Genomic DNA, 27,769 nt, shown 5'->3' with positions numbered 1-27,769 from the left:
AACATGCCTTTTTTCATACATTTTTTCTTTTATGTTTTGTATATTATTAAGGTACACAATAATTATTATTTTTATTTCTAATTCACTAGATAAATGTTTATATTTTAAAAAAAAGTCTTTTGACACTTTGCTTTCCGTTAGTACTCGTGTACAATCTATTATCGTGTACAATCTATTACAACACATACGTGTTGCTATTAATTATATAATCTGCACATATTCAACTACTTTTTAGCACAACTTTAACACAAAACAGGTTCTTCAAGGCTCTGGCTATCGGTAATTCACTGCACATATATAAAGACCATCTAAATGTATACATACGTTTGTTGCAATTAATTTTATAATCTGCACAATTATTTGTTGTTTTTCAAATATCTCGTAAGTTTAGCGCAAAATAGATCTTCAAAATTCTTGAAGATGTTGATGAGTAGGATTGCAATTAAGATGTTGATGAGGAGGGTTACAGCATTGAAGCAAGTATTGAAATTAAGATTAAAAATTCAAATTTTGCACACAAAAATTTGAAAATATTTGCTTTTATAAAAACTTTAATTTTTTTTATTATTATTTAATCTTGTTTCTTCAGGGCTAAAATGAGGTCTAAAATGAGGTCAAGTCAAGAAAAACTGTTTTAGTCAGCCATTGGCCCCGTTCAGTTAAAATAAACAGGGACCTTAACTTAGTGGATCCTCCTCCACCCAATGTTAATATGCTACAATGGTGGAGAAAGCATCACCGGGAGTTCCTTATTATTGCTAAGTGTGCCAAAAAATACTGTTGCGTTCAGTAAAAAAAAGTTATAAAATTTGATTATCATTTTTAAAAATATTAAAAAATTATTTACTTTTTTAAATTAAAATTATTCATTTATGAAAAATGTTCATTAAGCTATAAATATTGTTTTTATTTTTGAATACAATTTCAGTGCTGTTTACATTATTTATTATCAAAATCAATTATCATTTTGAAATAATTTGTTATTTTGCGTATTTCTAAAGTTTGAATGGGTCTTCTTTAAGCAGCCAAAACTGGAATATTTTTTATAGTGCTATTATAACTATTGTATACTGTTTTTTGTGTATAGGTTTTTGTGTATAGGTTTTATAAAATTCAAAGCATGTTAGCATTTAAACCTAATAAAGTATTCAGATATTATTTCATAATTTTATTTTATGTTCAAGCTATGCTTGTGATTTTCATATATTGAAAAGAATGTTAAAAAATATATAACGAAAATAAATTACTTTAATTATTTTTGTAACAATTTATTTCGAAAAAAAAACTTTTTCCATGATTCGACTAAATTGACATTGTCGATTTCAAAAATGTAGGGGAAAGGCGCCTATGATGGCATAGCGCCTATGATGGCATACCGGTCATATTTCCATTAAAATTGGTTTTGGTAAAAAAATGATTAGACCTACATGAAAATCGATTTTGGGATGTGCTGTTGTAGTTTTATTTCCTTCATATATTTAAGATTGTGATTTTACTATTAACTGTGCAGAAATGAAATTTTCATGCATTTTATATTCAAGTTTTGTGCATTTAGTGGAATAGTTACTTTAATTTTATCTTTTGAGCAAAGCAGACACAGCTTGTTTTAATGAAAATGATGACTTTTACCCATGATGGCATACTGACGAGTTGGGGGTGTTGAAATATTGACGAGTTGAGAAAACCTTTTTTTTTTATAAGAAAAACTTATTTTTAAGTAAAGTTAAAAGAAAGCGATGCTCCAAAATTTTTTTTGGTCCAAAAAATACGTAAAATGCAATATATCTTATGCGCATGCGCAAAATTTTACAATGCTGGTGTGTAGCATGAAATGGTAAATTAGGATGGTTTCGAGTAATTTCTGGATTTTCTGAGGGAAGACTCTAAGGTTAAATGAAATCATTAAGTTACCCTCGATCCTAACTAGCCCCATCTTCCCCTATGCCATCATAGGAGCAGTGGTTGCCTATGATGGCATACTTGTGCTTTTTTTTGCAATAAGAATATAAAAAAAATAAAACTGATGAAAACTCCCAGAGTAATTATTGTTCTAGATGTAACAAGGAATGTATCTATATCAAAACTTTTATTATTGGTCTTCAGGATACTGAATAATGAAGCTTCAAAGTTAAGTATGCCATCATAGGCGCCTTTCCCCTACTAGCCGATTTTAGTTGACATTGGAAAATATGTTAGTCGATTTAATCGAAATATATTAGTCGACAGTCGAATTATTTAAAAGTTGTAACAACACTAATTTTTAAACATCAGAGATGGAACATTAATCAAAGTATTGACATTGAGTAATATTTAAAATGTGTAAAATGAAGTGACATAAAATTTTACTTTTTTACAAAATTTGTAAAATTTATCTGTAAAATATTTTTAATGGTATGGATATTAATTTGACAAAACTTGAAAAGATCTAGTTTGAATAAAGTTGAATTTAAATTTCGAAATTGACTCGACAAAAAAAAGGTTCGACAAATTCGAAAAATCAAAATTTGAATGAATTCAATCGAGCTTAGGCTTCTTTACTATTTTTACTTGGTAACATTTTAAAAAGCTTACGATAACTTATAAGAACTCTCTGAGACGTCTGCAAATTTTTAAGTTTTTAAAACTTAATTAGCTAGAACAGCCAAATGATAAATAGGCAAATACCTGAATAATTATGTAAAATATTGTTATCATGCAAACATTTTCTTGCTCTTTTCAGTAGCATGCTTTATTATATTACTTGTATACGATATAAAAAAGCTAATAATGTATAACTATAAATCGTGAGGTAATAACTAAACAAGAATACCGTAAAAAAAAAGGAAAAGTTTTATTTCTTTAGAAAAGACAAAGTGCGGTTGTAACGATTTTAAGTTTTCAATTTTGGTTAGTTGTTGGCCATTACGCCAACAATTTTTAAAACGAGCTAAATTGTTTAGTGTCTGTTTTATATTCTATTTCTATTCTTGTATTTTTATCCTCGCCATGCTGCATTTTTTCCAATGCCATTTTTTTATGGTTCTTTAGGTATGCAATTAAACGTAACAATATTTGATTATACTTAATAGCATTTAATGATGAAACATTTTGTCGCCTACTTTGTTCATCTGAACAGCTGGCATCAAACCTCAAAATTTTCGTTCATATCAGGACACTAACAACTTGCACTACGGATGCTAACTAGAATCTTGTAACATAAAACCATTAGTTATCATTTTAAAAACTAAAAAATTATTTATAAATTAAAATATATCTAAGCATAAATAAGTAAATAATTGTTTCTATACAATTTTTTGTGTATCTACACTGATAATAATGTAAATTTTAGTCAATGTTTTAAGAAATATATTCGCAGAAATCCACTTAAGGAATTACTAAGATAGCTGTCAAATGTCGAAATTCATGGCAACTTCAACTTGCCAAATATCAGTTATAAGTTTGACATGTTTCTTAAGGTGTTAGTCATGGATTCTAAAGATTGGCGCATACTTTGTCTGCGCTCAACAATGCGCATGCGTCTATCATTATAAATTATCATATCTTTTTCTAGTTGTTCTCTTTCCAGAAGAGCGTTGCGACCTTCTTGATTTAGAAACTCGTAGGTTTTTATAAGATGGTTTCTTCTCATAACAAGATCTAGAAATACAAAATGCATTTTTATATACTTATAGTTTTTAATTTTTTATACAATATTGATGTAGAAGATACAATAGATTTGTATTGAGTTTGCTGTATTTTTTTATTTTTAATGCCAAAAAGACTTTTCCGATCACTATTTGTTATAGTTTTCAATTTTTATAAATTTATTATATATTAAAATTATGAAATATAGCGAAATTATTAAATTGTGTCAAATTACTAAACTATGATAAATTATTACTTGTGTTGTGCTTGTGTACCTTGTATTGTTTGTCACACTTTGTTAATTTTTATTATTATGTTTTTATTATTATTATGTTTATTGCACTAGCATTTATATGTATATACTACTAGTACATAGTAGTAGTGCTGTACTCACCTGTGTGATATGCTTTATACGATAAACCAATTGCCTCAACACCAGGCCAGGGTAAAAATCTTTCAGGACTAGCTTCGTTCTAAATAGTGAAAAATAAAAAATTTATGGATACTGATAATACAATGTTAATGATATTACTAAGTAATAATAGTATCGTTCACATTGTCTTTAAATATATGTATTTTTTTGACTTGTTACATTTTATTTATTAACATAAATTACCGGATATCTAGACGATTCATTGTCGTTATTACTATAAATTACCGGATATCTAGCAAATTCATTGTCGGTATTACTATAAAACTTTGTATAATCAAGCGTGTCAAAACTGTTTCGCGCATATAAGTTTTCTCTCGCTGTTCTGTTATTTTGCATTCCTGAATAAATTAATCTATTTCTCAGTTCAAAATCGTCTTTTTTCATAAACTCCGATTCACTTTTACTCAAAGGTTCGCGGCAATAAGATTCTTGATCAATTTCGTGAAATTTTTCGCGTTTAAAAACTTCATGCTCAGTACGTCTAAATCCGTTTTCTTCATGATGAGTATGTTCTGAATACGCATTTCGGTCTTTGTCTCCTTTTGGAGAGCTATAGTTTTCTTTTTCAGGGGAAGAAACAATCTTAGGTTGATATAGTTTATACATTTTATTGAAGCCATCTGGAAATAAACGACTTTTGGACGCAGTTTCTTTACTCACTGACTTAGTGTCGTCGAACGGCTTTTCGATAGAATTTATAGAATTTTTTTTTATTGACTTGCATTCTTCAACTTGCTCTTCTACAGAATCAGCTAAACTTCTTCTTTTTATTTCTTCCAAAAGGCTTTCTTGCTCTTGCAACATTTGTTGCTTATGGCGCGTCATGGGTCCAGTGTAAAAATCAATTTCAGAGTTAGCACGTGTATCACCGTTACTGCTTCCATCTTCTACAATCTATTGAAAATATAAAAACCGTCATAAAATAAAGGTAATAATGCGCATTTCATATTATTAGCAGATTTGTTATACCTCTTTTTTTACTTTTTTCTTTGGTCTACCATTATGAGTTTTTAGAGACATTTTATTCCATCGATTGATATTTATTTCACTTTCAAGAACTTTGAAATAAGTTGGAAATAACAAATAATCAAATAGTTAAAGCTGAAAATTATTACAATGCAAGTTCTTTAACTGCTATTGATTTTTTTTTTAATATAATATTATATAAACATAATTTTTTATAGTTACATACCATAGAGAATTTATACTTTATGAACTTACCTCTCTTTCTAGAATGTGTGACCAGACCCAAAGCAATAAAAAATGCCAACTTCTAAAGTATATAAAAAGGAACAAATATCTATAAAATATTTGCTAAAAGCAACAGAAATGATTCTAAACTTGATGTAAATTTAGGTTGCAATTAAATCGAAAATATGTATATTTAAAGGTATTTAATTCAAAATATGTAAATTTTAGAATACTAAATACGGATTGTAAATAGTCTGAATTTTGTCTATAAAAAATATCTCACTTATAACAGTATCGATGCAACTACGTTAAATATCGCGCATTTTCTTCAATTAGAAAACTCTAACATAGTAACGTACATCTAAAACACATTCTAAAGTGACAACTTAAATATTTTTTGTACTCACACTAAAATATTTTATATAGAGTCACGCTATATACACTAAGATATTTTATATAGACTTCTATAATATAAGATTTAACAACAGTTTGATTACGTCATATAAGATTACATTACTGATAATCATTGCAAATCAAAATAAAAAACTTCAGCCAAAAATTTGACAGAACATTTTTTTTTTCGTAAACTTGCAGCTATTCTTTTTACTTGATTTGATTTGATCAATCCAAAGAATTCATTTTTGATAGTACCAAAAAAAAAAAACACACTGCTAAAAAAAAACATAAAACATGCATTCTAATAGTTTCTGGTCTGCCATCTGCTTTAGAAACAATAATACAAATCTGTTTCGAACGTTTAAATAACACATTTACCGAATCTGGTAAAAACTTATTATTCAGTATATATACTGAATTTTATATTATATATATATATATATATATATATATATATATATATATATATATATATATATATATATATATATATATATATATATATATATACTGAAAAAAAAAATGCTGAAAAATATATCTTAACAAGACACATTTGTGTATAATTCGATTAGCCAATCCAAATAAAGAAACTTTAAATTATAACAAAATAGGTAGAAAGAAAAAAAAAATTACTGGTTATGCTGATCTGATGTATGTGCAAGAAAAATGCACACAGATAATCACGTGTAAGAAATTGTTTTTACTAAATCTTATTACTGGATAATGTTAAAGAACTTTTTTTTTATATCAATCTTTTTGTTAAAAACTGACAGACATTCCTTGACCACCTAATATTGATAAACCACATCGCTTAATCAAATCGTTATGCATTTTTAACACTATATTTTAACACTATAATATAATGGTTATGCATTTATTATATACTTATTTAAGACACTATAAGTGTCAATTAGGTCAGTTTTTATGCATAGGTCACTATGCATATTGTCCATGAGGTCAGGGAATACTGAAATCCTAATTAATTTTTTTTCAACTAAACCAATTAAGTTTTGAATGATTGTATTGAAATACTTTTAACAATAAAACTATATATGAAAAAACTTTTTAATATCAATGTTGTCGTATTTCCTTTATTAAGGTAAAATTCAATAAAATCATAAGTCCATCGAATGATAACTGCATTTGAATAGGATAGAAGGTAACATAAAATTTTGATAACATACAAATTTAAGTAAATGACGAGTGTATTAAATTGGGTAGCGTACAAATATAGTTGTAATAAAAACAAACGCAATTGTGTTAATATATTTGTGAATTAAGCGACACGTTTTAAAATAGCCGTTGCAACGGCCATAAGTCTGAATAGAATCTTTAAATTTACAACTAAATGTAGTTGTTAATGAATTAGAAATTAGTTTTTCTTTTCGGATTCTTTTCACTTTGGTGATCATCATTATTAATTAAACGTAAATAAAAAATTGTCGAAATTACCAACCGTATTGCTCACGCAATAATAAAAATATTGTTTTTAATGAGTAAAAAATTTTATCATCTGAACCATTTAAAATTTGGTCTTATTCACAAACCTTAGGTGAATAAAATTAGATTTTATTCACGAGCGTTTTGTAGTATTGATCTTATAAAGAATAAATTGTCAAACACTTGAGTGTTTAAACAAAATAATTCTAGACTTAATACTTACACAACTGGAAATCCCACTCCATCAAAGTTTACAAAATGTTTCATGACGATTAAAATTACAGTAAAGTTCTGAAACATCAGCTTGCAATAAATTTTTAATTATTTAGTAAGAGTTTAAAAACATAATAAAGAGGATGCGATAACAAAAAAGGTGATAGAGGAAAAAAAATGTTTGCAAAAGCTCTTTTTAAATTTCCTCAAATCGCTCTTGATCTCACCCCGATTGACGGTACATTTGAAGTAAACAAAACTTTCGCTGTTTATTGAACTTCACAAACTTAAAAACAATATTAATGAAAACCTTCAGAAGCTCATAGAAACTTATAGAATCTATGATTATGTTACAAAAAATAACTAGATTACTTTCATAAAGGCGAATTGATGAAAAAGTATAATTTTAAAAGAAATAAAAGAAAACAACTGTGAAGACGGAAACAAAAAAAATTGAGGGAAAAAATTTAAATAAAATTTCAACACACAAAAAAAAAACAATTAGGGAAATAAAGAAATTTAAAGTCAAAAAGAAGTTATAAAAAGAAAAATTAAAAAAAGAAAGATCAAAAAGTTTTATTTACTTCAAATGCAAGAGGATTGTTAGTTTTATTATTATAAACTGTTTTTTTTCAATTGTTTTATAATTGTTATTATGATTGTAAATTTTTCATTACATTTTATTATTACATCCATATTTATGTTTATTATTGTTTCAATTTATTTACATCATTTCTCTTTCAAATCATTTTGCAATAAGTTTCCTATTTCTCTTTTATGTGTTTCTTGGTTTTTCTAGATACCACTCTTTTAATTAGTTTAAACTGTTTCCGAACCTATTAGGTTAGTAGAAAGTTTAAACTAATCAGTGGCAGTGTTTTTTTCAGGTTGCAAAGACTTTTTTTTGCATCTGAAACAAAAAAAATAGATTAATTGGGATTAAATCTTATTTTTAATAATTTAAATTATTTGTTATATATATATATGTATATGTATATATATATATATATATATATATATATATATATATATATATATATATATATATATATATATATACATATATTATATATACATATATTATATATATATATATATATATATATATATATATATATATATATATATATATATATATATATATATATATATATATATGACACATTTAACATATACATAAACGTATATCATTCAAAATGTGACAGTGTCTCATTTTGTATAAAACCTGGAAAAAAGTAAGAAACTTCTCTTTTGTAATTAAGTGAATACTAAATTATCCCTATACCTCTAAACCATGCTATAAATTAATGATTTACATAATTAATAAAATCCCCATAAACATTTTAAGGCTTCCCTATTAAAAATTTCATCCAGCATCTATTCATCACTAATGCACTGTGAAGTGAAGGTCTCACCTTATTTTCTAGTTCAGGACAACCTTCTTCACTAATCTCTTGATTGGAATTAGAAATTTCAGTTTGATGATTGTCGATTCCGCACTCTAGTCCATTGGAAGGCGATTCGTGCTTAATTAGATTCATATTAGCCAATATACTAGCGGCAGCTAACTCAGTTTTACAATCAGAAATAACTAACGAATGAACAGAGTCTTGCTGTCCAGAGTCTAAATAAGCTTACACAAAAAATCATGCATGTTTTGTTACAACAATCTTTAAAAAAAAACAAGCAAATCAATTTCACAATGAAATCAAAACTGATTTACAATATAAAAGATTTTTTTTGGAAAAAATAATTATTCAAATAATACGCTACACAGTACACACGTTTAAGTTAAATTCGCAATTCGCGTGTTATTTTTAAGTGTGTTGCAACACATTAATACCTCTTTGTTAAACACATTCTATTTAAACACATTCTATTTTGTATTTTGTTAAACATTCTATTTTGTAATAAAATATGGCTCTTTGTTGGCGGCGAAATTTAAAAAAAGTTTAAAGCAAGAGCACTTTTAGGTGCTTTATACACGGGAGGGGACGTTTATTAATCTTCAGAAGTTTTTCTTACCCATGCTTATTAAGAACCCCCTTCCCCCCACCCGTTTATTAATTTTTACTTGTTATCAGCAAAAAAACATCACAAAACTTATAAAAAAAATTGTGTTTTTAAATATATATCAGTCACTGATAAGAATAAAAATTTCAGTGTAAGGCTTTAAAAATCGTCGCTTTTTAAAAAATTTCGATTTGTCAAAATTTAGACTTAAGTTTATTTCTCAAAAATTTATGTATAAATATGTATAAAATATATATCTATAAAACTTATGTAAGTATATGAAATTCTATTGAATTGTGTTAAAACAGCTGTAAAAAAATGCGCTTTTGACCACAAGCCACGCTAGAATTAAGTTGTTTATGTGTTCTGTTTATTAGATCTTGACTAAAATTACCACCCACCATCCTTTTATTCCCACCACAACCTCCCTTTGTATTAAGCACCCGAGAGTAAATAAGTTAATTCAGTTCCAAAAACGAAACAACTTACCCTGACATTTTCCAGGAGATCTCGATGTGGCATTTATTCCCTTGAATAGAGGCATGTTCTAAAAATAAATTTTACGTTCATTACAAATTTTTGTAATGAACGACACATATAAAATTGATAATATAAGTATATACCTGTCCGTTGGGAATTTCCTTCTGTTCTTTTCTAGCCCCTAAACTCTTTTCTTCTATAGTTTTCTCAGCTAAACAAACAAAATAAATACTTTTTTTAAAAAAATGACGCCTTTTTTTACCAAATTTATGGTCATGAATTTACATCGTGTTTCCTAACCTTGCTCGCTTTTTCTTTTAAAATGATCTTTTAAAATATCCTGATTGTAACGTTCGTCGAATTTGGTATCTTGTTTTCTTCGAAAAAAATCTCCTATCTGAGGACTCAAAGAAGCATGTTGGTGGCGAGAATCACCTTGAGGAAGAGGATAGTGCATATATGAATCGATGTGCGGCGGATGATTGCGACCATAATAAAAATGGGGAGGATACAATGGAGGTTGCATTAATTCCTAAAAAAATTATGAAATTTTGAATAGATATAAAGATTAAAGTGTAAAATAATTTGTAATCAGTTAAATAATTTTAAAAATAAATAACGTTCTTGAGTAACCTTTATAAATGGTGAACTTGCCTTGTAAGAAGTATGTTCTAGACCATTCATTAGATGTTTTCTATAATGCTCATCTACAAGATGAGGAGGAAATGCGTTCCAACGATAATCAAGACCGCGCCTGCGTACATCTTCTTTCATAGCTCGATGATCTTTAAGCTAATGTGTAATAAAAGATTAATAAAAAAAAATAAAAAAAATCGGTGAGCATAAAAAAACCATTTATCGTAAAGTATAAGATACCTCTGCCTGTTGCGAAGTATGTCTGCTATAGACGTCTTCTCTTATGTGAGAATGTTGCGCGTATATCGAGTTGAATTCTCTTGTTGTATGAGCAACTTGATCGATTGGTAATCCGAGAAAGCGCCCTCTTATATCTTCATGTGTGTGCGAACTTTGCCTGATAAATCTTTCGTCAAGCTGGGTTCCAAGCTCTTGACTATGAACAGGGCATGAAGATTGAGATACATGAGGGAGACGAAGTGGCAAAAAAGATGTAAAGCGAGGTGAAGGGGAGCGTATTGTTACAGCGGCATCGTGTTTATAACGAGAGGAACTCATAAAACTTCCAGGCAGTTGATTCTAAAATTATTTGACGATTGTTAAATATAAATTACGCATTTGTAAAATAGAAAGTATGCGTTTTTGTATAACTTTTATTGTTACAATAAATAATCATTTGTAATTAAACTTGCGATTACTGTTTCTTTTTCCAATAAACCTGTTTTTGAATATAGGTTTTGAACCTATATTTACAACATATAAATTTGTATACTAGTATCTCTTTTTTTTATTGCTAAAAAAAAACAACCAAAAAACAACAAACAAAACAATAACCATTAATTGTTAGTGTAAAAAAATAGAGTGCAAAACAAAAATTACAGATTTTTTTTTGTTTATAAAGATGGTAATAAATATTCATAAAAATGTACTTAAAATTTATTAAATGTTTTGTGATTTCCTTAGGAAATCAAATTACAGGATAACGATATCACCAAGAAGTCTGGAAATAATACTCAGAACATTTTAATATTGACGGCGGAGGAAAAAAAAAACTCTAACCACTTAAAAAAAATAATGATAATAATAAAATTTTCCTTTCACATTCTGAAAAACAACAGATAAAATAAAGCTTACATTTTAAAAAATCACAAAAACAAAATACTTTTTTAACCCGGTGTGACAACACGAAAGATAAACTGTTAAGCATACAATTAAAAACTATGTACGTTTATTTAGTTAACAAAGATATAGTTAATACATATTTACAAAAGTACAAACATTTAATCAATATATATTTATTGACAAATCAATTTTAATACAAGAAATACAAATTAAAGTTAATAAACATTTACAGTATAAATTACTAACCGCTTATTATTAATGTAATTATTATATATATACATTATATTACCGTATATATAACCTTAAGTTTTTTTTTTAAATTACTCTTCTGCAATATTTTTTAAACTAAAAAAAATATAGCAATTTTGATCAACCAGTTAATCTGATCGTCAATTGAGATGCTTATCTCAGATTTATGTCACGTAATTTATTTTTTTGCTCCAAAGGGGAGGGGGTTTTTTAATTACACTCAATAAGCAAATCATATTCTCACGCTTATAAAAAACAAAACAAAAAAAAACAACAATAAAAATCATTTGTGCGCTAACAGCCTCTTACGTTAAACGTTTAATGCCGTAAACAAAATGAAAAATTTACCCTTCAATATTTTCAGAAAATTTAATTTATGTACAATAATAAAAAAATGTATAAAACTATGTTAACCATTCTACTGACGAGGAGAAGATAACAAGTTAACTGGGAATAGTCATAAATAACATAATTTTTTTAACAGGTCAATTTTAAGAATTTTATCAATAGAAATAATAAAACACATTCGATCTAGAAACGTTTCTCTTGAAAATTTTCGCGCGCATCTGTAAAAGTTAAGCGGCTATTATTTTGGTAAAAGACAACAAATAACTTTCGACATTCAATAAAAAAAAGATCAATATTGATTTGCGAAAAAACGCGTTGATGTACAAAAAAGTAAATTATATCTTTTAAGCTTCGTAGTTACACGATATTATTGTTGTCATTAGACTTAAAAAAGAACAAACAACAAAAATAGAAAATTTCAAACTTGAGAAAAATAAAAAATTCAATCTTGAGAAAAAATTTTTTTTTTTTGAAGCAAATCTGAAAAATTTACGTATTAAAAAAAAGATTGTTGCAATTTCCGTAAAGTTTGAAATAACATATGGAAACAATGAATAATATTCTGTTCGTCTTTTGTTGTTTAAATTCAAATAGCCCCGACAAAAAAATTTGATGCGCACCACATGTGATAGCCACACTCGATTTATGGGATGGCGTAGATGTATAGTTATGGCATTTATAATATGGCGTAAAAATTATAGCCCCATATGGCTACCACCTAAAGTGTATAAATACCATAGGCACATATGATCCACATTTACGCCATCCCATAAATAGAGTGTGTCTATCATTTAATAACACATGTGGCCCACGTCAAATTACCTTGTCGGACAACACTTTCACTCACACCGCAGTAAAGTTCAACTAAAGCTAATAAATTAAACTCAAAAAAAAACAACCTTTATTTCACTCTGACGAAAGGAAATGCATTACCATCAATTCTATCAACTATTAGTATACAATTATTAAAAGAACCATTTTATTTTTTGGATGTGCTAATGAACGAGAATTTATCTTGGAGTTTTCACATAATAAGAAAATAATTAAAAACTTTTTGTAACTATATCTATAAAATCTTTAAAAACTTTTTTTATTTGTAAAATTGTTGTAGAAATTTATTTTTAACAAAATACTTTTTTACATTTGCTCAAGAAATTGGTGTTGATAAGATTCAAAAACTTCTAGAGTTAAGTTTAACAAAAAAACAAATTTACCCATGCAATTATTCATTACAGTTGAACTAATTAAACATTTATTAATGCAACATATATCAAACCAACGCATATCAAATCAACATATATCAAATCAACATAAATCTAACAATATTATTTACAAATAATATTGTTAGATTTATTAATACAAATAAATTTATCATTGGAATAGTATAATAGTAACATTAAAAAAAGCTAGCCCAATTCTATATAACATTTTGTGGTCCTTACTTCTATAACAAGTTAATTCCAAAAAATAGAGGAGACCAGGGTTATTTGCCAAGCAAATATTAAATTGTTTAATAAGCCAAAACGTTTTATTAAATGTAAAAAAATCCTCAATAAAAAAGATTTTTATAAAACATAAATTTTTTAGATATATATACAAATTGAAAAAAATAGTTAATTTTAATAGAAATTTTTTTTTTAGATTGAAAACACAAAGAGCCTCTTAAAAATATTGCCAACTAACCCCGAAAGCCTTTTTTTCAATAGAATAGCCAACAAACAGGGGCGATTTTACAAGCGTGTGTGTGGGAGAAAGATGTCGATATTTTCAGAAATATAGTCGAGTTAGTCGGCATTTGACACATTTTAGTCGTCAGTTTTTAGTTTTGAGGACCGTTTTTTTAAAATAGAAAACAGTCGTCAGTTAATAAGGGTTCGCCCCCCTCATTTTATTCCTAGAATTGCCTCTGCCAACAAATGCTGAAAGCAACAATATATACAAGATATGGACACCTTTTTTCATCACAACTCCCAAAGAAGTTTTGAAAAACTTGAGGTTTTTATATTTAAACATCAAAGTTTTAAGAAATATCAAGTACTTGTTTGCAAGAAGACGGTTATCGTAATTCCAAAAAGTTTTTTTTTTTATTCATTGTATGTATTAAGTTAACTAAAATAGTTACTAGAGAAAAGGTTAATTAAAAATTATGGGGTATTAAAAATTAATTAATAATAAAGGTTAATAAAAAAATTATGCACCTAAATTTATACATGAGGTTCGTAGGAAAATATACTAGTTTTTTATTTTTTTAAAAAAAAAACATTTTTCTAAAACAATCTTACCGTCCTCAATTTAACTTCGGAAAATGACTTGACATTGTACGCCTGAACAGTGCCAGACGGCATATATCCAAGGGACGCCAAATGAAACGAAGGTACGTAATAATAATAATAATAATAATAATAAAAAAAGGTCTTTCCTCTATAAAAAAAGTTTTGATAAATAAGGACGCCAATCAGGGTTGCTGTCCCAGGCAGCGATAGAAATGCCTCGCATACTATTAGATATAAGTAGATGTAATTTTTTTTTTTTTATTATATATTTTTTAGCTCATATGACTTTTTCAAAATCTTTTTCAGTTGCATTTTTCAGTTTTTTTTTAGTTGCATAGGCTGTTTTTTAGAGCAACATTTTTTATCTAATTTTTTAGCGTCTTTTTTTTATTTATATACAAAATTGCTAAAAATTTAGTTAAGATTTACTTTTGATAAAGTTATTGCAAGCGTAACGTAAGTTAAACGGCGTTGGGGAGCCTAATAACGGCATTGTATATATGTATGACAAAACAAACCATACATACATTTCTTTAATTTAAATTTCCTTTAAAAAACAAATTTACGGAACTATCCCTTGAATCCAGGAACAATATAAAAAGTGTCAGGTCGTGATGGTGTCAACCAGTGTGGCACGCATTCCCCTCCCCTAGTGACGCCATTATAATATATAATGGGATCTATATTATATTATATCAATATCCCGTTACTAGCTTTCTTGTTAATAATTTTAAATGAAAAATATTTATTTGATAAAACACTAAAAAATATTCTTGAGTTATTAACAAAAAAAATAATTGAATGACGTTATGCAGTAAGCAACCATTTCACAACATAATAAACGAGATTTTAGTATTTTAAATAAATGATCTGAAAGTTTTAGATTACGTATTTTGCAAAATACAACCAAACCAACATTGGGGTATCCAATGCTGTTTTGCACTGTCTGTCTACGTTTCAGAAACTCAGTAATTGATTATATAGATAAAAAAATTTACAATTATTATTGTTTAATTTATAAATGAATTCTTAATTGAAATGTTATAACTCTTTGTAAAAATAGATAAAACAATTTTTTTAACAAAAAGATGATTTAGCTTTATGCCATATAAAAATTGTTTTACTTAAACTTATAATTTCTTAAAATCCAAAATAATTCTATAATACTGGTTGCTATTTCTATAGCAACCAATATATAACACCATTCAATTGTTATTGTTATTACGATTAGTTTTTAGAGTTGTTATGAATGATAAATAATTATTAGTGAATAGGAGAAGGCGGGGTAAAAGTGAGACGCGGGAGAAGTGGAACATTCCGGAAATTCAAATTAGGAGAAGTCCCTAATCAATTTTATCTAATGAAAGCAGTAAGATTTCTTCCCCTCTATTTAGCAGACATCGTTTTGTCTCCCTGCGTGCGGTAAAAACCACATTTTTGTAAAGTACCTTAAAAAACGATTATTTTAGGGGTGATGTAGAACAAAGAAAATTAATTAATCTTTCTCTCATATCACTTTAGTGCAATTATATTGTGGAATCCTCTAGAGTATTTTGTTGAAGATTACGTAGTTTTCGAAAGTCAAAAATATACTTTATTATAACCTGTTGTGAATCTTAAAGGATGGAATCTGTGCCAAAAATGATGCTTTTATTTAGTAAAACTTGTTTGGTTCAGTACATATGTTATTTAAAAAAGATATTGAAATAATTCTATAAACATTTTTTAATATCCCACTTAAACCGCTCTCCCCTAATTATTAGTTAAATTGAAAGAAAAGCTTAATCACTTTAAAAATGAACCCCTGTTCATTTAAAAATGAAGCGTTTTTTTATTTAATTTAATATACTTTTTTTAATTTAAAATTTTTGTACTTTTTTCTTAATCAAAATTTAAGAAAAACTATATATATATATATATATATATATATATATATATATATATATATATATATATATATATATATATATATATATATATATATATATATATATATATATATATATATATATATATATATATATATATATATATTATATATAAATATATATATATATATAATATATATATATATATATATATATATATATATATATATATATATATATATATATATATATATATATATATATATATATATATATATATATATATATATATATATATATATATTATAAAAAGTTCGAAAATAATAATTGTTTTATAAAAAAACTTTTTAAAAAAAAAATATCAAAAAACCTGTAAAAATGCACTTTTTTTATTTTTAGTTAAAAAACCATAGTTATTATGCAATGAAATTTAAAATAATAATTTTTACATAAAAGAAATATTATTTTCAAACATTTTATAAAATTTTGCTTCTTTTGAGTACCAGGTTGATCTACTTTTGTAGAACTTTTTTTTCACAGAATATTAGGGGCCCTAAAATGTTCAATGGACTAGAGGCAACTCTAAAAATATTTTAATTTCGAAATTTTTTGTCAATTCAGTGATATTTTATTATATAGCATATATTAAGAGCTATTACAAGGCAATTTTTAAAAAATTCTGTTTTTCAATGCACCCTAATATATATGTACTTTATGGTTCATTATTTCCAGGAGATGAAACGATGACAATAGAGAAATTTTGTACACAACACAATCAAGATTATTTTAAATAGCACTGTTTCAATTCACTTTTTGAATATTTTATCTTCAACAACTTTTTTCTTCGCTATATGTCCTAGTCTTATTTACTTGAATAAAAAAACTTCCATTTAAATTAATGATCATTAATATAAATTTAAAATTGACTTTAAAAGAACAAATAAAACAAACGATAAAAAAATATTGGGTTTGTTTAACTGTACCCACTCTAACCACGCACTTTAAAAAACTGAAAATTTTTTAAAGTGCGTGGTTGGAGTGGGTACAGTTAAAAATTATATATTAGTTTATAAAATCAACATAAATAACAAATTCTAGAATTATAAAAATAGCCAAAAAAAAAATGTTTTTTTATTTACCCCCTCAATAAAAATATATCTGTAAATACTTCATATTCGGAAAAAGAAGAAATAGAAAGCGAAAGCGGCATAAAAAAACGTAGAAAAGCGTAAAACCATAAGTGACAGTGTAGAAAGCGGCATAAAAAAACGTAGAAAAGCGTAAAACCATAAGTGACAGTGGAAGCTAAAGCTGAAGCATTAAAAAAAAAGTAGTTTTAGCTTTTGTTTCTGTCTGGTAAATTGCCGTTGCAACTATATGGTTACAATAATCTTTGAATATAAACTTAGAAACAAGTTGTGTGAGTCGTGATATTGGTCTGTTTGTAAAAGATCTAGACTTATTTGCAATTAATTTTTAATTGTAAATATTTTTTTATAAGATTTACACGGTTTATTTTCAAGTGAATGAAAGATTTAATGCAATAGTAAATTTAATAGTAATAGTAAGAAAGATTTAAAATCATTTAAAGTCAATATTACTTTTTTAAAATGATATCTACAAACCCTAAAATACCTTGAGCTTTTTTTAAAACACAAATTTGAAATGGAGCTGCTACTTTTTTATTCATAAACCTGACCTCGTGTCTCGTTTTTGACAATTTTATGTGCGAGAAAAGCGGAGAATGAAACTACATTCACAACCTAAATATTTAAAAACGAATTCGATTTTAAATATTTAGGTTGTGAATGTAGAAAACGAAAGAGATTTGCAAATAAGTCTCTTTGCATTCTGGTGTTCACAAGATTGTTACAAAAGGTATAAAATTTTTTACAAGTAACATTGTTTATTTTTTTCTGCGGATTGCAGTAGGTCAGATACAAAGTTTACTTAGCAACAGATTCAAATGATTTAACAATGAGTACTCCCCCTAGATTTGCAAAGCATTATTGTCTATATTAAAACTGCATCAATTCTTAAATCCAATTGGTAAGTCCACCCGGCTATATTAAAGATATATTATACACCCGGCTATAATAAAGATAAATTATTGGATTATTTATTATTCCATAATTATTATTTATTAATTTGTCAGGATTATTTATTAATCCGCCAGGATTATATTTGTTATTTTTACAACGTGATAAGGATTCATGATGGTTTGCTCTGCTCTGTGTTTATTTAATAACTTTTACTTTTCAAACTTTATTTAAAAACTTTTACTTCTGAAAATAGACCCCCTTTTTTCTGGACCCAATTGCAGCCCATAGTTACGTCACTGCTTTCACTAATACTTAATTAGAAAAAAATTAAAAATTAAAAACCAGTTGACCTCTTCAAACCTGAGGGTTTTTGAGGGTTGCGGTAAAACCAAACCAATGTTACTTCGTGGTTGATCCTAATACGCAAAATAAATTATTTAGTTAACATTTAATGTAATCAAATGTTAAAGATAAAAAAGATATTTCTATAAAGTATGAAGCACTAAAAACATTCTCATGAAATAACTAAATAATAAAAAAATTGATAATAATTATAATCATCATAATTTTATTTAAAGAACTTCGATATTTACATTACATTAAAATATTTAGAAAAAAATACCTTATGAGTTGAATTTAATTGCATTTCCAAACAACTTCTTTTTTCATAGTTTTCATAATCTCCGTAATATTCCCCTAAAACAAATTATGCATGAAACTTCTACGTATATTCTAAGTAAATAAATCTATCTTTACATCAAAATAATCATCATGCTTTGCAACTTTATATCTAGATGATACATATATCAGAAGGTAAACAAATTTATGATGAGGAGTTAGGATCTATCGGTTGAACACGATGAAATTTTAATTGTTAGTTACTCAAAAACTACTTGACAAATTTTTTTAATTTTTTTGCGCACGGAAGCTAATGTGTTGTTGTTTCATTGCAATGATAATGAGCATTGGTTATCATTGTTGTCGGATTAAAATGAGTAAACAAATATTAAATCGAAAAAAAGTTTTATAAATTTTCTTCAAAATCCTTCATTGTCACAAGTTGACATTTCAAAATTGACCAGTGTTTCTCGATCATCAGTTGGGTTTATTTTGCAGCGATATAAACAGACTCAAGTCCATGTTAGCCGCAGAGCGATCTTGCGAGAAAATTTAAATGCAGCCAAGCTTTGATAGGAAAATTACTTTTATCTCAAGAATATAAAGCATATCATAAAAAGAAAACTCCAAAGCGATCCTTTGATGGAGAAATTAAAGCAATTCGTCGTTCAAAAAATATATTAACTTTTAAACCGAGAAAACTTGTGCATAATTGAAGACGATGAAACCTATTATATATAAAAGAATAAACATATTATATATAAAAGAATGCTTAAAAAAACGCCTTTTGCCATTTATTAAAAAGCATGAAATGCCCACATTATTTTGGCCTGATTCGGCTACAATTCGCTACTCCAAGAAGTCTTTAGAATGGTATGAACAAAACGGCGTCGATTTTTTCTAAGGAAGCAAATCCTCCAAATTTTTCTGAGCTGCGAGTTTTTGAAATTAACAACAAATAAAAAAGATTTTAAGAAAAAATGGATAGCCGCCTCAAAAAAAGTAACTCAAAGCAAGAGCCAGCAGATGATGTCAAGTATCCTCAAAGATATTCGGTTTCTATCTAAGCGTCCGATAAAAAACGTAAAAGATTATTGAAATGAATAATTCAATTAGCTTCATTGCGTCAAAAAATTAAAAAAATCTGTTCAGTAGTTTTCACGTAATTAACAATTAAAAGGTGATGAATTTCATTGTGTTCAACCGATATCTGAAGTGTAATAAAGATTAATTTTAATTTATATTTTTCAACTTTATTAAAAATAAACCTTACTGGGACCGTAAATGAGGCTTTATCATTGTTGAAACCATTTAACTACTGAACATTGGGGTACGCCGTTGCATGTACCCCGATATTAATGAACACTGTTGACTGTACCCGAGATGTTGATGCAAAATATTTGTAAAATTTTGAGTATTTGGGAACGCATTTTTATTTTTATAAATATAGCCAGCTTAAAAAAAGTTTTATATTTCATCACCTGCAGTTTCCACTTAATCTTTAGCTTTTTTCTCAAATTTTTAGCTTGTTTTCTATTTTATTCAAGTCAATAAAATCATGTTAAGTCAAAATAGTATGGAAATTAACTGAAGCTAGTGAAAAATTTTTTTTGACACGATTTTTTCTTCTAGTTTCATAACGTTACAATCCATTTCAAGGCAAAATAAATAAGTCATAGTGAATAAGAAAATATAGACACACGCACACACACATATACAGTATCAAAAACATAAAGGAAGCAACATTCTTAATTTATTAAATAAATAAGAATAATATATCGTCAACTATTTTACTAACAATTTTTGTAAGCATACCTATCTGTTATTTTTTTAAGATTTCAAGCGACATAAAGGAAGCAACATATGAAATACTTCTGTTATTTATGCTTTACTAAATATTTGAATATATTTTATATGTTGTCTTTATCGAGTTAAGTTGGCTAAGGGTAAAAATGTTTCAATTGAAATTAAAGAAAGAATTATAAGTGCCTATAAAAATGGAATTAAACAATCTGAAATCGGAAGAAGATTAGGTGTTTCAAAATATGTTGTTTCGAAAACAATGAAAACTTTTAAGAAAAAAGGAATGGTATTTAATGTAAAATGGCCTAACAGCCCAAGAAAAACATCAAAAAAAGTTAATAAAAGAATAATGAGACTTTAACTATTAGACCCTTTTAAACCTGCTACAAAAATTAACGCAGAATTAGATCATGTAAATGTGTCTAACAGAACAATTCAGAGACGTCTTAGAGAAGCTAACATATTTGCCGGCCGGCCACCAAAAAAACCATTGTTAGGTAAGAAAAATATAGATGCCAGAATGGTATTTGCGAGACGTCACAAATACTGGACGGCAAAAGATTGGAGAAAAGTTCTCTTCAGTGACGAGTCCATTTTTTTTTTTAAGTATTTGTAAGCGATGAAATTCTTTTTTTAAAACGTTCAAAACAAGAAAGGCTCAATCCCAAATATGTATTACTAACAAATAGGCATGGAGGTGGAAGTATAATAGTTTGGAGTTGTTTATCCGGTCATGGTATGAGCCCAATTCATAGAATTAAAGGCGTTATGGATAAGTACAAGTATGCTGCTAAACTAGAAGACATAATGTTACCATATGCGGTATGGAAAATGCCGTTGAGATTTATTTTTCAGCAAGATAGTGATCTCAAAGCTTGTAAAGAACTGATTTTTGACCCAAAAAATTAATGTCTTAAAATTTCCAGCATAATCTCCAGACCTCAACCCCATAGAGAATCTGTGGGAAGAAAATAAGGTCCAAAACATTTTAAAATACGACAGTTTGAAGAAGTTGAGAATATGTGGAAATCAATAGACGTCACTTTAATTGGCAATGTCATATTATCTATGCCGAAAAGATGCATAGCAGTTATTGAAAATAAAGGGCATTAGACAAAGTATTAGTCTTTTTTAATGTTTATTTTTTTGTTTGGGTAAGAGAATTAAAAAAAATATATTTAGTTGCTTCCTTCTACAAAATGAATATATCTTTTAGTTTTATATTATTTTTATTTGTACGTTTAAAATTATATTTATTATATAAAAATAAAAAAACATTTGTTTATTAATTTTTAATCCTGGTTTAACAATTTGTTTAAAGAGTTTGAAAAAATATTGAAAAATAAAAACTTAATTTTGTTGCTTCCTTTTTGTCCGATAATGTATATTCAAACAACCAAAAATATTCAAACACCCAATTTGAAATGGTTGGCGAGGACAAGATTCTTGCTTCGGATAAAGTTAAGCTACTTGGGGTTACAATTGATAAGGATTTAAAGTTTGGTGATCACATTATAGCTCTATTCAGAAAAGCTAATAGTAAGTGCTTTGCCCTTTTTCGAACAAGAAGTTTTCTATCTTATAAACAAGATTCTCTATTATTTAACGCGTACATTTTGTCAAATTTTTCATACTGTCCTGATGTTTTCCTCAAAATGGCAACCTTATTAATAAAATTCATAAAAAAGCACTCCACATAGTCCATAAAAAATTTCATTTGTCTTTGGATGAAATGTTAAAATTAGAAAATAACCCAAGAATCCATCTTTAAAACTTGCGATTTCTAATGATTGAAGTTTCTAAATCCCTTAATGGTTTAAACCCTGAATTTATGAAGGGCTTTTTTATGAAGAAAAAATTACCATTTCAACTTAGATGTTGCAATAAATTGATGCTACTGCCTAAAGGTTCTAACCATAAAAATACCAAATATTTTATATAGAGCCACCTCGCTCTGGAATCCCTTGACAATAAAACCATGTGCTCAAAAAGGTGTTCAAAAATAATATTTTACATCGGAATGGAGGAAAGTCTTTTTGTAAAATTTGTAGAACCAAAATTTATTTAATATTATTACTATCCATGTCATTTTTACAAATTTATAAATTTATTTGTTCTTTTTACGATACTTATGAAGTTATTTTTTATTTTGAGATTTTTATGCACAATATTTTACTTGAGTACGTTGTTATGCTAGTTGTTACCGATTTGATGGCATTTTTACGACGTTAGTGTTTGTTTGTATTGTCTATTGTGTTAATTTTAATTAGTTTATTTCTTAAAGTACTGCATGCAATCAACTATAAATGAAAAGAAAATCAACTATCAATGAAAAGAAAATCAACTATAAATGAAGAAAAAACCAACTATAAATGAATTTAATAAACACACACATACACACACACACATATATTTTGCAAGGTTAGAATTATTTTGTTATATCTCCACTTTTTGAAAATTTTGAGTTATTGATTGTGTTATGTACCTCAAAATGTTTTTTCTACTATACCGAAACCTAAGTTATAATCATAAAAATTGCGGAAAAAACATAAGTAATAAAAACCTTTTTATATGTCGTCTCCTAAAATTTTTATTTTTAAAATAAAAAGCAAGAAGTTCCAAGCTCGATCCCCACCATGCCGCTGCGCAGAAAAACAAGTTGAGCGCGGTAATACCGCTACCGCTTTTTCTGCGCAGCGGCCTTGTTCGTCAAGATTCGTGTTTCGGAGTTATAGAGTTGAGAGAAGGTTGTAACCACAACTATAGTAGTTTCCTCAACTGTAGTGGACTTCTCGGCTTTGGTTCGGGGGTGGGGCGGTTAAATTAACGTTAGAAAAAAAAATCGCTTTATCTCAAAACTCTAAAATGTGGAGATAGAACAAGATAACTCTAAACTCACGATATATAGAAGTGGATACAGCAATTTTTGATATTTGAGATTTTTCCAAACATGAAAGTTGACTTCCAGACATGAAGCAAACTCCAAACATTTATGTTTATACTTATGTCAAATAAGGATGTTTTGCAAAAAATTATAATGATTGGAGCCTGGTAAAAATAAAACCAAAAATTCCCTCCCCCTCCTCCCTGCCTCCAACCTGAGAGAAACAAGTTGATAAAACATTTTTTTTACTATTTTCAACTAAATTTATGTTCATCAAAAAATATCAATTTTTACGTAATAATCTTTTAGTTTTCAAAAGTTATGACAATTTAAAGGATAAATCCCCCTTTTTATTTCCAGTAAACAAAGCGTCGTTTCCAATATAAGTAAAGTATGACCAGATATTTCAAAGAATAGACAAATAATTTAGAACCCAGTGATCATAGCTTGGTTTGTAATATAAGTAAAGTATAAACAGATATTCCAAAGAATAGCCAAATAATTTAGAACCCAGTGAACAAACCTTAAATTTAACATAGAATATTCAACTTTAGATACATGATTTCTGATACTTAGCAAAAAATTCGAATTGAGTTAATAAAATTTAATTGGAAGGATTTATTTATTTTCGTTTATTTATATTATAAAACTCACCAGCACAGTTAACGCAAAAACGCTTATGTAAAATTGATTTTTGATCTAGTGTAACCAAAAAAACATATTTTAGACAATGGTGGGACGATCCAAATTCATTTGTTCTACCATTAATAAATCGGCTGTTTAAAAGCCACGTCACGTCACGAACTTAGTTTTGTTTTTAATAAACTTAATAAATCAAAATAAATGGCAGTTATCCTAAGAAAAATCTCTACTTACGTTCACGAATACTCTACAGAATATAAAAATCCTAAAGTACCAAATGGTGTTGTTGAGTGTTTTTTTTTCTTTTTGGGGCATAATATACTCAGAAATTAAATGTTAATACAGTTAAAGAAAAAACATGTTGCAAGATATGATTGAAAATCATATCTTGCAATATGTTTTTTCTATAACTGTATCTTGCAAGATTGAAAAAAAACTTGTTATTTTTATATTGAAAAAAGCGGACAATTATCATTACTACCAGTTGCAAACTCAGCTTCTTCTTACTGAATATGAATTTTGTATTTTTTTTTTGTATGGACAGTAAAGAATTTCTGAAAGTGTTTTATCGATTCAAGATTTGTTACTGTCACATGAGTTCAAAAAATAAGGATATGATTAGTTGTACTGATAAACATTGTAAAACTAAACGTTTCTATAAATGTTTAAAAATTAAAAATTTCTTAAGTTAAATGGATTTGCAATTAAATGCAATTAAATAGATTAATACAATCGGTTACAAAGATAAAGAGATAAAATAAAAAATATCATTTTTTGAAACTCGGAACAATGAAATTGCCTTTGAAATGCTGAACATTAATAATAATGCTTTACGTGATGTTAAGTTGCCATATTTTATTTATGCAATTGCAGTATTGAGTTGCTCGTCAGTGTAATTCCTTGTTTTTTGTTTGAAATTTTGTGAAACATTTTCGAATAAGATAAAGTGATTAACTATTACTTTTACTTTTTTTTCAGTTAATTATTTACGCGGGTGAGTCATATTTAAATAAGGACTACGCAGCGAGTACGAAACGTCCGGTGGACGTCATAAGGACGTTCGACGAACTTGTGACGTCCATAAGACGTCGTATAGACGTCCCACGGACGTCTGTACCCGTTGAGTAGAAGCTTAATTAAATTTAATTAATGATCAAATGTGAAACAAAATGTGTTAAATAAAACAGGAAATAGTTTTAATGTAGTTTTTCCTAATAACTTTTATACGGAACTAGCAAATTCTATTCTGAAAAAGAATCTTTAGTGGAATAATATCGATTTTTTTTTAATTAAAAATCAAATAGTTTTATACCGTTTGATAGAGCGAAAAATTCTAAACAATACTGTAAAATAAAAATAAAAAATCGGTTGGACAAATATATTTATAAAGAAGATTTGAATGTCGTTGGAGTACAACCAATATTATTAATCATCAAACTGCTCCTGCAGAGCTACAGTAAAAATGTAAAATAACGTCATTTGCAAAATGTTTGTTTCAGTCATGCGAATGACCTTTGTTTCTTCTTGAATATCGATTAATTGTTTGAAATAAAATCATCTAAGGAAAAAACAATGAACAAAAACAGCATGATTCCACCAAAAAAGTCTATTTTGCAGGGGAAAAAAAATGTTGAAGTCATGACGTTTTTTTGCTATTATCTTGATAAATGGTTATTTTTTAGAAGTTCTTTAGAAACTCTTAACTAATTTTCTAATTTTTTCTAATACTATATAGTATTATCATGTGATTAACTAAAATGAAAAAATAAATTCACTAAATTTTATTAAAATTGAAATTTTTATCTAAAATGGAACAGTATTCAAAAATCAGAACTTTTTATCGTACCATCAAAGCCAGCTCTTGTTAAGCGTCACTTCATCTCCAACTTCAGATCCTGTTGAGCGTCACTTCATTTCCAATGTCAGCTCTTATTGAGCGTTACTTTATCCCCAACGTCAGCTCCTGTTGAGCGTCACTTCATATCTAACGACAGTTATTGTTAAGCGTCACTTCATCTCCAATGTCAGCTACTGTTGAACGTCGCTTTTAATTTCATCTGCAACTAGTTTTAATTATAATTTTGATTTTAGTATTTCATAAATATCTTTTTTTTTTTTTCTTTTCTTGTACTTTTGGCTTCATCAATGTCTACCCTTAGCTTCGGTTTTATTTTGCAATATGCAAGTTGGGATTTGGTGTTGTACCACGTGGTATTAGCCTAGTAACACACAAATTTAAACTTGCAATATTTTTTTTTTACCTTAACCTATTATATTAATATTGTATATTTTTCGAACTTCAAATTTGAAACCAAAAATAATTTTTGCGTTTCAATATCCATTGTTATTTTCAGTCAAAATAAAAAACTTTGATGTTAAAAAAAACCTTATTACATCTCACTAATCTAGCTTCTCTTTCAACAGGAGGGCAATCCTGCAAATTCTCAGAAAAAATACTAAGAGATATAATCTTATCAAAAACAATGTCAGTAAAAAATGAAAAATAAAGTCTGCTCATCCTGTTCATATAAATACTGTAAAAAAAATTAATGTTTTTAACATAAACTTGTTGACTTTCAGATGGGAGGAATGTAAATATAAGGTAAAAACATGATTGAAATTAAATATAGGGTAAAAACTAAGAATCTTCTAAATAAGTTAAACAACGTTAAAAAAAGATAAATTAAATCATAAAAAAATTATTTTGAGATCACTCTGCTATAGAAAAGCGTTTATCTTAAAAGGAATTCAAGACTTTACAAATAAGCCCATACTCTTTTTTTGTTGTTGTTGTACTTCCAAATTATTGCTATAAGTTTAAATAAATTAATCTTATAAAATAAGTTTAAATGAACTTTAGTTATATACTAAAAAACGTCTTTTTATTTGCACATGAGTGCTTCAGATAATTCGTTATGTGGCCAAATCATATATAAGTAACTTTCAAAAACTTTGTATAACTAGGAAAAAGTTGAATAAAATCTAGACTCCCTATTTCAAAATTTAAACGCATTCTGTCATTTGTAAAAAAAAAAAAAATATATATATATATAAAATTACGGAATTAATATGTTGGAGTTCTACATTATATATCGTTAGAAGAACTGTACAGATACCAGTTTTACGTTAAATATTTACAATAAATTGCTCTGTATCGTTTTTACAATGAATGAAATTTTTTAATCCCGTTACCATAAATATATCAACTTATAAATATATAAACCAGTTATAAGGGGACTTATTGAGAAAAATTCCATAGGGCATTGCAGATATGAAAGTAATTGTATGTTCCTACCCCAACCATAAACTATTAATTAATAACTAACCTATCATTTCTGAAGTTAAGTTCTTTCCTCTTGCTACTAATGAATTCAGTAATGGTGATGGATGTTGCTGAATAAATTTACTCGTCACTTTTGAGCAGTTTCCATCACTAAGAGACGCAGAAGGAGGATGAACATCTGTTCCTAAGCTTAGAAACGGCAGAACAGTAG

At 27.2% G+C, this 27,769-nt stretch overlaps 1 protein-coding gene across 14 annotated transcripts in view; it reads right to left on the bottom strand.

Annotated features, from left to right (window-relative positions):
• Positions 1-3,234: 3,234 nt before the first annotated feature.
• The window catches only part of LOC100207809 (uncharacterized), a 40,727-nt gene continuing 16,192 nt past the window's right edge, over positions 3,235-27,769 (bottom strand). For 4 of the 14 annotated variants that reach the window (XM_065820793.1, XM_065820803.1, XM_065820804.1 and 1 more), the window contains exons 2-15: positions 27,602-27,769; positions 18,951-19,024; positions 18,679-18,744; positions 10,667-11,005; positions 10,445-10,582; positions 10,091-10,322; positions 9,934-10,001; positions 9,800-9,857; positions 8,713-8,921; positions 5,279-5,330; positions 5,027-5,115; positions 4,241-4,951; positions 4,019-4,097; positions 3,235-3,636 (exon numbers count right to left, since the gene is read on the bottom strand). The exon at positions 27,602-27,769 is cut by the window's right edge and continues 82 nt beyond it. In XM_065820793.1, the coding sequence (XP_065676865.1) occupies positions 3,431-3,636; positions 4,019-4,097; positions 4,241-4,951; positions 5,027-5,115; positions 5,279-5,330; positions 8,713-8,921; positions 9,800-9,857; positions 9,934-10,001; positions 10,091-10,322; positions 10,445-10,582; positions 10,667-11,005; positions 18,679-18,744; positions 18,951-19,024; positions 27,602-27,769 (2,489 nt within the window). In that variant the 3' untranslated portion in view covers positions 3,235-3,430. Of the gene's footprint in view, positions 3,637-4,018; positions 4,098-4,240; positions 4,952-5,026; positions 5,116-5,278; positions 5,331-8,712; positions 8,931-9,799; positions 9,858-9,933; positions 10,002-10,090; positions 10,323-10,423; positions 10,583-10,666; positions 11,006-18,678; positions 18,745-18,950; positions 19,025-27,601 lie in introns of all 14 variants that reach the window. The other 10 variants (XM_065820790.1, XM_065820799.1, XM_065820798.1 and 7 more) reach the window with 6 other exon arrangements.

Source organism: Hydra vulgaris, chromosome 15 (genome assembly GCF_038396675.1).
Source record: "Hydra vulgaris chromosome 15, alternate assembly HydraT2T_AEP".
Lineage (NCBI taxonomy): Eukaryota > Metazoa > Cnidaria > Hydrozoa > Anthoathecata > Hydridae > Hydra > Hydra vulgaris.
This window is presented reverse-complemented; position numbering and strand designations above follow the sequence as displayed.